Source organism: Carettochelys insculpta, chromosome 2 (assembly GCF_033958435.1).
Source record: "Carettochelys insculpta isolate YL-2023 chromosome 2, ASM3395843v1, whole genome shotgun sequence".
NCBI classification, from domain to species: domain Eukaryota; kingdom Metazoa; phylum Chordata; order Testudines; family Carettochelyidae; genus Carettochelys; species Carettochelys insculpta.
Genome location: NC_134138.1, coordinates 5,088,453 through 5,101,719, shown reverse-complemented (window position 1 = coordinate 5,101,719; position 13,267 = coordinate 5,088,453). Strand labels below are relative to the sequence as shown.

The window sequence follows — 13,267 nt, the reverse complement described above, 5'->3', positions numbered from 1 at the left end:
GCCCAGCCCCTCCAGCGCAACGACCCAAGGCTGAGCGCAGGCTCATGGGCCTGTCAAAGACTGAGCAAGTCCAGCTCTGGGCTGTCACATGGGCTGGGGCAGTGTCTTGTTCTTAGTAGTGCTGGGGGTTATCTCTTGAGGGGGCCAAGTAACTCTTAGCTGGAGGGTTAATAGCTGGGCTTGTCCAGGGCAGAGAACAGGCCTCCTCTGGCTTTGCCTTCCCCTCAGGACTGCAGAGCTGTCCACGGGTCGCTTCCCTTGGAACGCACATCAACTCCTTGGGCTCAACGATCTGTTCCACCGGGTCGTTAGCCACGGGCCCAGCTACGCTTCAGGCACTGCGTCCGCACAGATGTGGCTGCTCTGTGCGAACAGGGAGACGGTCTCCCGCCAGCGTAGTTAATCCGCTTCCCAGAGAGGTGCTCACTGTGTCAGAGGGAGGGGTTCGTCTGCCTGCACGGGGGTGAAGGTTGTAGCTGTGTCACTCCAGAGCAAGCAAACGGGTGCAGACTCAACCCGGGACTCTCCGAGCACCTTGCCCAGACCTGAAGACAAGCTCCAGGTGGCTCGAAAGTGCCTCCCTCTCACCAAGGGACCTTGGTCCCCAGCGGGGCCTTGCCTGGCTGTTTGGGGACACTCAGCCTCCCGAGTTAGACCCTGAGCGTGTGGACGAGGCCTACCAGCCAGGCAGTCCTGCTCCCCAGGAGCCCTGTGTCCAGCTGGGGCAGATCTCAGGGGCTGCAGAGGAAGCTGGGAGAAGCCTGCCAAACTCCCTTGTTGTCACAGCAGGTGCCTGGCTGGAGCCCTGGACCGGGAACACCAGGACTCGTGAGCCAGCTGCAAATGTTATACGCAGGGAAGGTGATGCAGGCAGGCCAGTGTTCCCCAGGACCTAGGGAGGATGTACCTGACATAGGGGAGTCACAGATTCACAGCCGGAAGACACCCCTACGGCGACCTTGCCTGCACTGACCCCTCCACCAGGCTGTCATTGCACTTGAAATTGGTATGACAGGTTCCCCCAGGATACCAGTGAGCCCGTGACCTACCAGCCAGGGCTCCCTCAACACAGTCCTGCTGCAACCAGACACCAGCCTACCAAGGCTTCTCATAGAGGTGGAGGACACACCTACCACGTTATTTACAGACTTCTGTGATGAGGGCTGCACAGGAAGGCTGCAGCTGAGGCCTTGCCCAGCATCCCAAGAGCACACCTCCCTCTGGTGCGTAAGCCCACATTATACCCCCCATGTGGCTCGGGGAACAGCCCAACAGAAGCCCACAGAATCATGGCAGTGGAAGGGACGTCGAGAGAGTATGAGAGGTCAACAAGTCCAGTCCTCTGCATTTATGACTCTCCCAGGCCAGGGTTTGTCTGCCCTGAAAAACCTCCAGCAGTGGAGATTCCACAGCCTCCCCAGGCAATTAATTCCAGTGTTTGCCCAACCTGAGGGTTGGGAGGTTTTTCCTCACGTCCAGCCTACACCTCCCTTGCTGCAGTTTAAGCCCATTGCCTCTTGTTCTAGCCTCAGAGGTTAAGGAGAATAATGTATCTCCTGGTAACAACCTTTCAGGTACTTGAAAGTTCCAATTGTCCCCCCTTCCCCAAGTCTTCTCTTTTCTAACTTAAACAACCCCAGTGCTTTCAATCCTCCCTCACAGGCCATGTTCTCTCGCACTTTCTCCATTTGCCTTGCTCTTCTCTGGACCTTCTCCAAAGCGTCCACATCTTTCCTGAAATGTGAGGCTCAGAACTGGAGACAATAGTCCAGCTGAGACCTAAGCTTCACAGAGTAGAGCAGAAGAATGACTTCTCGGGTCTTGCGTGCTCCGATGAACGCACCCCAGAATGACGTGCCAGGGTTTTCTTATCACACTGTTGACTTATAGTCAGCTTGTGGCCCACTCTGACTCCCAGATCCTTTCTGCCGTGCTCCTTCGTAGGCATCTCCCATTTTGTAAGCGTGAAACAAACTGTTATGCCCTAAGTGCAGTACTTTGCATTCGTCCTCATGGAATTTCATCCTATTTATCTCAGGTGCCTTTTTCCAGTTTTCCTCTCTCTGATTTGCTTTTCTGGATTATCTTTTTCTGATTTGTTCTCTTTGCCTGCTGTTTTTGGTTCTCTGTGTTTTAAATACTGAGTCCCTTCTGGCCTGGCTATGGTCTGAAAAAAGGGTTCTGCCATACAAAAACTCATCTAATAAACTATTTCAGTAGTCTTTAAAGCACGTGCCGCAAGCTTCGAAATTGCCACGCAAATGGCCGTTTTGAAGTTCACTAACGAAGCGCGGAAATGCCTATTCAGCGCTTCATTAGTATGCGCGCGGCAGCGGCGCTTTGAAATTGACGCTCGTCGCAGCCACGCGGCGAGTCCAGACGGGGCTCGTTTCAAAAGGACCCCGCCTACTTCCAAGTCTCCTTATTCCCATCAGCTCATAGAAATAAGGGGACTTGGAAGTAGGCGGGGTCCTTTCCAAACGAGCCCCGTCTGGACTCGCCGCGCGGCGGCGGCGAGCGTGAATTTCGAAGCACCGCTGCCGCGCGCATACTAATGAAGCGGTGAATAGGCATTTCCGCGCTTCTTTAGTGAACTTCCAAAGGACCATTTAGAAGCTTGGGCACGCACAGATGTAGCCCTTGGCCGCTTTTATGTTTTGATGTATTCTGTTGTAAATCAGAGAAGCAGGACAATGGTATACTACTGTTAACTGGAGTACGCCATTGTCCTGCTGCTTTCCTGGGGAGGCAGCCTGGAGGCAGCTATCAATTCCTTAACACTCCAGGTCATGGCAACCAAAGATTCACACACTTTGAGGGTGTGTATCTCGGGGGTCTACCGTATGTGGCTTGGCAACAGACGTTTTAGCTTATAGGCGTCTTCCTCAGCCTGGGACAGAGTTTGGGGGTGGACTTGTTGATATGTGTGTGTAAGGAATGTGCCAGCAGGAGCTCAGGACTGGGAAAGGCTTTAGGCCGTGTGTGTTTCAGATCTCATTTGCATGAAAATCTAAATAGATGCATATGTAATACCCTCTCAACAGAGTCTGATGGGAGCAGGTGAAGCTGTGAGGTTTCATCTCTTGTCATGAGCATGTTCTTGTAAAGTCACAAGTTATGCTATCACCCAAAACAAAAAGCAGTCAAGTAGCACTTTAAAAATCAGCAAAATACTTTAATAGGTGAGCTTTTGTGGGGCAGATGCCCTTCTTCATACCATATCACCCAGTCTAAAAAATGTGGGTTCTCACCCATGCTTGAAGTGTTTGTGCAATAGAGGGTAGTCACCGTGACTTGGGAAGGTATGGGTTGCACAGGGATTCTTTCATCAGGCGAGTTAAGGTTTTCCAAAATGCAAGTGTGTGGTGGGTGTGGGTGGTGGTATATTTTTTTGGAAAGGGGGTTGGGGGTGTTTTTGGGTTGTTGGTGAAAGTTTGTGTGTTTGATGTAGTAAGCTTTCAGTAACTTTTTTTTTATGAAGAGGGGAAAAGATAGAACAAGCTTTTGGGTTTTTATTATGGGAGGGGTGGCTGAGTTAGGCTACATCTACACGTGAACGCTACATTTGAAACAGGTCTTCCAGGGCTGGCAACGTCGACGTTCAACATCGACGTTGCACAGCACCACATGGAAATAGGTGCTGCAAGGGAAGGTCCATATGCCACAGTAGCACACATTGAAAGAAGGGTGCCAGGAACAGCTATAGACAGGGTCACAGGGCGGACTCAACAGCAAGCCGCTCCCTTAAAGGGCCCCTCCCAGACACACTTGCACTACACAACACAAGATCCACAGAGCCGACAACTGGTTGCAGACCCTGTGCATGCAGCATGGATCCCCAGCTGCAGCAGCAGCAGCCAGAAGCCCTGGGCTAAGGGCTGCTGCACACAGTGACCATAGAGCCCCACAGGGGCTGGAGAGAGAGCGTCTCTCAACCCCTCAGCTGATGGCCGCCATGGCGGACCCCGCAATTTCGATGTTGCGGGACGCGCAACGACTACACGGTCCCTACTTCGACGTTGAACGTCGAAGTAGGGCGCTATTCCTATCCCCTCATGGGGTTAGCGGCTTCGACGTCTCGCCGCCTAACGTCGATGTTAACATCGAAATAGCGCCCAACACGTGTAGCCGTGACGGGCGCTATTTCGAAGTTAGTGGCGCTACTTCGAAGTAGCGTGCACGTGTAGACACGGCTTTAGTCTGGATCTGTAACAGCAAGGAAGGGTGCTGTGGCATCTTATAGACTAACAGAAAAGATTAAATTATGAGCTTTCTGTGCTTGAAACTTTTCTGTTAGTCTATAAGGTGCCACAGGACCCTTTGTTGCTGGTTTTTTCTTGTAAGCATGCAGTGGATTGTTGCCCTGGGGGTAACATTAGCAATTTAAAAGGGGTGCTGTAGAAGGCATGGAATTTGTAGACAGGATTTTCAAACCCTGCAGTGTAGCTGTACTTTGGAATGGCTTTGCTAATAACTGACTGGAAGAATACTAATGAGGTGCTGAAATGAATATTCAGTGCCTCATTAGCATGCTGTTGGACAGGGCACTTTGTGGCTTGGTTCCATGGGGATCCTTTGTGAAAGGCCCTTGCAAACTGGAAAATCTCCTTATCAGTGGATAGGAACAAGGGGATTTTGAAGTGTGCAGGATCCTTTGGAAAAGGACCCCCATGTAGCCAACCCACACGCAAGCAAAATGGGGCACCTTTGAAGTGCCGCGGGCGGCAGTATGCTAATGAGGTGTTGAATATTCATTTCAGCACCTCATTAGTATTCTTCGATTTGGCCATTAGCACGGCCATTTCAAAATTTTGGCCAAGTGCGGCCACAGCCCCCTAGTCTTCAAAAGCCCCTAAAACCAAATAGGAATAAGGGGCTTTGCGAAGGCCCCCATCTGCACTGCATACGGGGCCTGCTGTGGCTGCCGTTATGCTAATTAGGTGCCTCATATTCATGGTAGTGCCTCATTAGCACGTTCTGACCTTGCTTATTACCATACCCCTTTCAGAAAGAAGGGGCTAGCGTAGACGTAGCCTTTGTGAGACTCCTTCTTGGTAGGTGCTGTAGTTAGGCCCAAAGCTGAAACTATTGCGAGCTGAGCAGAAGAACTGGCGGCTCAAGCCATGGAGAGCTGGTTTTGCCTCCAGCCACAATAGAGGGGACAAACGGCCAGTGGGGGGGCAAGCAGGACACTGGACCAATGAGAGGTTGTCTGGCCTTGCCTCAGGCTCAATGAGGGGTGCATCAGGGTGATGTGTCAGGGTCTGCACAGACTGGACAGAGTTGTAAGTGGGGCATTTGAGGTGGGGCGCAGAGAAAGTTTGGGTGTGTGGATTGGATCCTTACAGTACTGGACTGGTGAGCCTGAGAGGCAAAGGACACTGCTCAATCCATCTGAGCTGGGACACTTACTTGAGGGTTGGTTATGAACTCTGGGTGTGGGATTTTCCCAAGCTATTGCCATGTGATTTCTCTGCCTCTTTCATTAAAAGTTTCTTTTCTACACTCAGACTCTGTGCGTGCGAGTGGGGAAGCATCGCCTCTCCGAGGCGCCCGGGGGTGCACATTTCCCAGGCTACTGGGTGTGGGCTGGAGCCAGTTCTGTGTGAGATGGGTGAAAAGGAGCCCCTAGATGTTGAACCCGGCCCTGCTTGCTGCCGACTCCTTCTGGCAGAAGACTTACATGTGAACAAAGGACAGGAACGCTGCCTGTTTGTCCGCCTGGCTGGCTGGGTTTGCTGGTCTAATGGGAACAGATAAGAGCAGTTACAGGCTTACGGGCCGTGGTACGGGCCATGGTGGGAGTGTAATACAGGAGCATACTCTGGAAGGCTGCCTGGCTCCTTCTCTCAAACTGAAGTCAAGTTAGGCCCAGTTAGGACTGGCAAGAGGGCTGGGGGGAGGGGCAGGGGCAGCAAAAGCAACAGTAAAAGGAGGTGGGATGAAGCCTTCTGTCTCAGGACCTGCCCAAGTGGAAGTGACTATAAGGGACGTGGCTAAGGGCACACACTGCAGGTATAGCGAGGCCTAATCAGAGCGGGTGTCAGGGAATGAGGGGAGCGCGGTGTTCTGCAGTGTCTGAGCTGGGAAGCGAGACAGCGTGAAAGCTCTGCGGTGTCAGGCTGGCAGAGGAACCCTGGGGAGCAGATTTGGCCGGGTTGCAGAGCTAGGGGTGCACTTGCTTGGAACTAACTTACTTCGGGCTTCTGATCTCCTGATTTCCGCATCTGTGACAAGAGCTGGGGGCGGGGTGAAGGGAAAGCCTTCTAACACTGCCTCGCTGGCAACCAGAGCCACCTCCCCACTTCCACCCCCACCAACCCCCCTCTACAGCCACTGGGCTCACACACCTCTAGCCTGGAGGCAGAGCTGGGCCCTGCCTGTTCACATTGTCCAAATGCCCACCAGCTACACGGGGAGCCCTTGATGACGATTTTTGGAACTCTGTGCTTTATATATTGTGTCTGTTCTGGTCTGGCTATGATCTGAAGGAGTGGCTCTGTCCCATGAAAGCTCATCCCTGAATAAATTATTTTGCTAGTCTTTAAAGCGCTAACAGACTGCTGTTTTGTTTTGCTAGAATACAGACTAACACGGCTCTCTCTGTCCTAAAGAAGCCGAGGTTAAGGGGCTTGCAAGCGGGCAAGCCGGAGGTGACGCGTGGGCTGCTTTACCGCCCAGCCTGCTGCTCAGAGTGTGCCCAAGAGCACTGATCCGAGTTTACGGGCTCAGCAGCTGCTGTCACAGTAACTGATTCCAAGCAAACTGTGGGGCGGAGGGAAGGGAATCCATACGTCCACACTCAATACCCCAAGAATCAGGGGCACCATGTGGGAAGAGTTTAGCTACACACCCCTGCCAAGCTCTGAATGCGCCATTACATTTTCCCTCATTTGCCCTCCCCTAAAATTAGACTCAGCCACAGCTTTGCCCTCCAGTCTCCAAACGTTTCCGAAGGAGCCCCCCCTGCAGGCCCCAGGGAGATGGCTGTGCCTATACGCAAATCTTCGTCAATCCCAAATGCCTTCTCAACTTGGGCCAATGGGGTGGAGGTGTCCCAAGCACCCGCAGAGTCCAAATAATGCTTCAATTGGGGTGCCGATGTTCTGGGAAGCAGCATCACCCCCCCAGCCGTGCCCCTGCGCAACACTACCTAATGGCTCAATGGCCGGTAGCTCTAAAACCTGGTTGTGGTCTAATGTTAACGAGCTTGCTGCAGACTGTTTAAACAGAGGTGCCCGTCTGTAGCACAGCCTGGCCTGGGATCTGTCCCCCTCCTTGCCGTCACGGAGGTGTTTGCCGGAAAACCAGCTGCCCCAGCCGGTTGCTGACAGCTTTGCAACGATCTTTGCAAAAGCTGAACAAACCTGAGCTGCTGCCCCTGTTCTCAAGCATTCTTCATCCAAAGGGCAAAACCCCTGGGCTCCCCGTTTAGCTGGTGGGCATTTGGACAATGTGAACAGGCAGGGCCCAGCTCTGCCTCCAGGCTAGAGGTGTGTGAGCCCAGTGGCTGTAGAGGGGGGTGGGTGGGGGTGGAAGTGGGGAGGTGGCTCTGGTTCCCAGCGAGGCAGTGTTAGAAGGCTTTCCCTTCACCCCGCCCCCAGCTCTCATCACACAAGCGGAAATCAGGAGATCAGAAGCCCGAAGCAAGTTAGTTCCAAGCAAGTGCACCCCTAGCTCTGCAACCTGGCCAAATCTGCTCCCCAGGGTTCCTCTGCCAGCCTGACAACCCAGAGCTTTCACGCTGTCTCGCTTCCCAGCTCAGACACTGCAGAACACCGCACTGGCCCCATTCCCTGACACCCCCTCTGATTAGGCCTCACTAGTCCTGCAGTGTGTGCCCTTAGCCACATCCCTTATAGTCACCCTTCACTTGGGCGGGTCCTGAGACAGGAGGCTTCATCCCACCTCCTTTGTATCCCACGGGGGAGGGGTCATGGGAGAGGGTGCGTTCTGGCCACCGCCAGGATTTTCTTTAGCTTTTACTGTTGCTTTTGCTGCTCCTCCCCCTGCCCCCCCAACCCTCTTGCCCGTCCTAACTTGGCCTAACTTGACTTCAGTTTGAGAGAGGGAGCCAGGCAGCCTTCCAGCGTATGCTCATGTATTACACTCCCACCATGCCCTGTACCACAGCCCGTAACCCTGTAACTGCTCTTATCTGTTCCCATCAGCCCAGCAAACCCAGCCAGCCAGGCAAACACAACAGGCAGCGTTCCTGTCCTTTGTTCGCATGTAACTCTTCTGCCAGAGGGTACGTCTACAGTAGCCCCAAACTTCGAAATGGCCATGCAAATGGCCATTTTGAAGTTTATTAATAAAGTGCTGAAATGCATATTCAGCACTTCATTAGCATGCAGGCTGCCGCAGTGCTTCAAAATTGATGCAGCTGGTCCCCATGCAGCTTGTCTGGACAGGAGTTCTTTTTGAACAGACCCCATGTATTTTGAAGTTTTCTTATTCTCACGTGCAGAGTAACACATCCTCCAAACTCTTCTTTTTTAAAAAACTTCAACTACCCTAAAAAAATCAAAAAACTGTCAAGCAATAAATTAAACACTAGCAAAAGAGCTCACTAGGTGAGCTTCTATAGTGTAAAGGCCTTTTTCCAAGTTTGAAAACACAACTGTTTCACAAAAGCCTACTTTTCAAAAACTTTTGTTAATTTTTAAAGCATTATTTCACTATTTTTTTTTATAGTGTATACCCCAGCACTGCTTACTCTCTTCTACTACCCGATGAAAGGATCCCTGTGCAACCCATACCTTTAGGCATAACGGTGACTACCCTGGACTGCACAACAACTTCAAGCATGGGTGAGAACCCACATTTCTTACACGCTTGATAGCATAAATTGTGACTTTACAAGAACATGTTCATGACAAGAGATGAAACCTCACAGCTTCACCTGCTCCCATCAGACTTTGTTAAGAGGTGTCAAAGTTTGACTCAGACTCACAATTTATCAGACCACTCTGTTTTATTAGCAAAGCCGCTCTGCTAATACATTTAGAAGTGAGCGCCCCGAGTGGGGCTTGTGTCTCTTAATTTATACAGTTTTTTGGAGAACAAGTTACAGAGAAGTTACAGACAAAAGAAGAAAAAGATTTTAGTCACCACCCTTCGAGATCCCCGAGACCAGTCACGTATCTTCAATTACCTGCCACCCTTAACAATCTCCTTTCACAGCTTCCAGTTAACTTAACTAATTGCCCTTCACACCTTCCATTCTGATGCCTGCTTCTTAGACGTGCTGGCTCCATCTTAATTGCTTCTCCATTCAAAAGCTAACTGTCCCTACGTGTGCTCCCTCAGATACTTTGTAACATGTTTTGGCATGCCCTCTCATATACAATGTATCCAGCATGTCCCCTTATACAACGTTATACTTATACAATGTTATACTTCCACAGAGGGTATTACATATGCATCTTTTTAGATTTTCATGCAAATGAGATCTGAAGGACACAGGCCCTGAAGCCTTTCCCAGTCCTGAGCTCCTGCTGGCACCTTCCTTACACACACATATCAACAAGTCAACCCCCAAAGTCTGTCCCAGGCTGAGGAAGATGCCTATATGCTAAAATGTCTGTTGGCCAAGCCACATACCGTAGACCCCGAGAAACGCACCCTCAAGTTGCATGAATCTTTGGTTGCCATGACCTATAGTGTTGAGGAATTGAGAGCTGCCTCCAGAGCTGCCTAGCCATAGGAACAGCTAGGCAATGAATTAATGTGCTTAAAGGGTATTTCATTGCCTGCCTGTTCTAAATTAAACAAAAATAGATGAGTTTGAACTTACAAAAGAATCTGTGTTGTTTGTTGGTGATAGCCTTTATGCATGCCTTGATTTAGTTTCTTTTAACAATGGGGGTAGTGTTTGTGCACTGAAATGTCTTATACTAAGCTACATCTGGTAAATACCAGATACACATTCTCAAGTTGAGTGAACCTTTAGATACTATGACTTGGAGTACTGAACACTGGAGACCTACCTAATTGTTGAATGAGCTGAGAAATTGATGAGTGTATGTTTTAAGAGTAGACAATTTTTTGCATTCTCTGAATCCAACAAAGATATATGAGTTTAGGTTTATGCAAGAACCTGCTGTGTTTATCTGTACTAGGTGTAGTGCATGGGTTTTTTTGGCCGTGTCTACACGTGCACGCTACTTCGAAGTTGCGGCGCCAACTTCGAAATACCGCCCGTCACGGCTACATGTGTTGGGCACTATTTCGAAGTTGAAATCGACGATAGGTGGCGAGACGTCGAAGTCGCTAACCCCATAAGGGGATGGGAATAGCGCCCTACTTCGAAGTTGAACGTCGAAATAGGGCACGTGTAGATGATCTGCATCCCGCAACATCGAAATAGTGGGGTCCGCCATGGCGGCCATCAGCTGAGGGGTTGAGAGATGCTCTCTCTCCAGCCCCTGTGGGGCTCTATGGTCATGGTGTGCAGCAGCCCTTAGCCCAGGGCTTCTGGCTCTGCTGCGGCAGCTGGGGATCCATGCTGCATGCACAGGGTCTGCAACCAGTTGTCGGCTCTGTGGATCTTGTGTTGTTTAGTGCAAGTGTGTCTGGGAGGGGCCCTTTAAGGGAGCGGCTTGCTATTAAGTCCGCCCCGTGACCCTGTCTACAGCTGTTCCTGGCACCCTTATTTCGATGTGTGCTACTTTGGTGTGTAGACGTTCCCTCGCAGCGCCTATTTCGATGTGGTGCTGCCCAACGTCGAAGTTGAAAGTCAACGTTGGCAGCCCTGGAGGACGTGTAGACGTTATTCATCGAAATAGACTATTTCGATGTAGCGTGCACGTGTAGACGTAGCCAAAATGAACTTGCAGAGACTTTCAAGAATCAGCAAATAACATCGCTGGCTGCGTCGGAAGTTATGACTGATGCAAGTAAAGTTTTGCTTCAACACTTCTTCTCCCTAACCCTGTTCTTTCTTTTTTGTTAATAAATCTTTAGATATTAGATCTAAAGAATTGCTGAGCGTGTTGTTTTGGGTAAGATCCAAGTATATATTGACCAGGGGCAGGGGCTGGGGCTGGGGCTGGGCCCTTTGGGACCTGAAACAATCTGTGTGGAGTTTGGTGAAATAGGCTTAAGAGCCTCTCACCTTAATTTGGGGGTTGTTGGTCTGGGCTGGTAGAGCAGCTGGGAAGTCTGGGGGTTTGCTGATGTGGCTCTAGCTGCCCAGTGGGGCTGGCAGAGGTGCTGTGGTGGCTGGTTGGATTTGCCTTAGTGAGAAGGAAATCCCAGCCTGAGGCTGCAAGCAGCCTGGATTTTAAGCAAAGTTGCCCTGGATTGAGTTCACTAGCTGTGCCCAGAAACCCCATCCTATTACACCTGCTAACACACTCTGGTCCTTTCCCTTGCAGGGATTTGCTTTCCAAGCATGGGATGGTTGGTGGGAGCCTTTCTGGGCCAGTGGCAAACACCAGCTGCTTCTAAGAAAGGTCCCACTTAATCCTACTCAGGCACTTGGCTGCCAAAGTCTGGAAGTGAGAAATTCCCTCCTGACCCCCGCACTGGCAGAACATTGAGGGGCGGCAGCTCAGTAACCTTCATCACGCTGAGAAGCAAAAAGCCCGTAATCTACAGCCAGACCCAGTAGCCGAATGGAGGATTGCAGAGTTGTGGATTCAAGTCGTACCTGTGTTGATTGTGTTTCATTTTCTGCTGGGAAAGGGAGCCACTCCTGGGAGCACAGCAGTGTCACTGCCACTCCCAAAGACGCTCTCGTTCCCTATGACTCCTCCTGTACTTACGAAACATGGATGACGTCTTTATGATTCGGACCCCTGGTATAGAGACTCTAGGAGAATTCCACAGAGACTCTAACAATCTGCACCCCACCATCAACTTATGCCTTGACCACTCCACACAAGAGATACATGTCCTGGACACTACACTACAAATCAAGGATGGCCTGATTGGTACCACACTCTACCGGAAACCCACTGATCGCTAGACTTACCTACATGCTTCTAGCTTCCATCCTGCACACACAACACAATCCATCGTTTATAGTCTTGCCCTGAGATACTATCGCATCTGCTCTGACCCTAGTGACAGAGACCGAAAACTACAAGATCTCTACCATTGATCTGAAGAAGTGGGTCTGTCCCACGAAAGCTCAACACCGAATAAATCATTTTGGTAGTCTTTAAAGTGCTGCTTTTGGGCTGCTTTGTTTTGTAAGATCTCTACCAAGCATTCATAAACCTGAATTACCCACCAGATGAACTTAAAAAAAACCAAACAAAAAACAAATCAGCAGGGCTAGATGAATACCGAGAAACCAACTACCCCAAGATAGGCCCAAAAAAGCCAAGAACAGAACACAACTGGTCATCACCTACAGCCCCCAACTCAAACCACTGCAACGAATTATTAAAGACCTACAACCTATCCTTAATCATGATGCCACACTCCAGAAGGCCCTAGGTGACAGGCCTGTTCTCTCCTATAGAGAACCTCCCAACCTTATCAGGCTTCTCACCACCAATCATAGGCTGTACCGCCAAAATACTAATCCTGGAACTTTTCCTTGTAACAAGCCCTGTTGCCAGTTTTGCCCACATATCTATGCTGGAGATTTCATCCCTGGACCAAACCACATTAAGTACAGGATCATGGGCACATTCTCCTGTTCCTCAGCTATAATCGTATATGCCATCGGCTGTGTCTACACGTGCCCCAAACTTCGAAATGGCCATGCAAATGGACATTTCGAAGTTTACTAATGAAGCGCTGAAATGCATATTCAGCGCTTCATTAGCATGCGGGCGGCAGCGGCGCTTCGAAATTGACGAGCCTTGCCGCCGCGCGGCGCGTCCAGACGGGGCTCCTTTTCGAAAGGGCCCCGCCTACTTCGAAGTCCCCATATTCCCATGACCTCATGGGAATAAGGGGACTTCGAAGAAGGTGGCGTCCTTTCGAAAAGGAGCCCGGTCTGGACGCGCCGCGCGGCGGCAAGGCTCGTCAATTTCGAAGCGCCGCTGCCGCCCGCATGCTAATGAAGCGCTGAATATGCATTTCAGCGCTTCATTAGTAAACTTCGAAATGGCCATTTGCATGGCCATTTCGAAGTTTGAGGCACGTGTAGACACAGCCATCATGTGCCAACAATGCTCAGTAGGCATCCTTCGATCCCAAGGGATCATGGGTTTCCACCCCAGTTGGACTCATTTAAGCAGCGTCTTCTGTGGCTGTGCAATCCAATGCGGGAGTGGCAGTCCTTTCCGCACTGTGAGCAGCAGTA

General features: G+C 50.7%; 1 protein-coding gene across 2 annotated transcripts in view; it reads left to right on the top strand.

The window, feature by feature from the left end:
- Nucleotides 1-12,713, top strand: part of LOC142009048 (zinc transporter ZIP4-like) — a 47,371-nt gene extending 34,658 nt beyond the window's left edge. The window contains exons 5-6 of one of the 2 annotated variants that reach the window (XR_012644313.1): nucleotides 8,698-8,813; nucleotides 11,382-11,491. Coding sequence is in view for 1 of the 2 variants with exons in the window: in XM_074986488.1 (XP_074842589.1) it covers nucleotides 11,382-11,546 (165 nt within the window). In the remaining variant the exon portion in view is untranslated. Of the gene's footprint in view, nucleotides 1-8,697; nucleotides 8,814-11,381 lie in introns of both variants that reach the window. The other variant, XM_074986488.1, reaches the window with a different exon arrangement.
- Nucleotides 12,714-13,267: the final 554 nt, after the last annotated feature.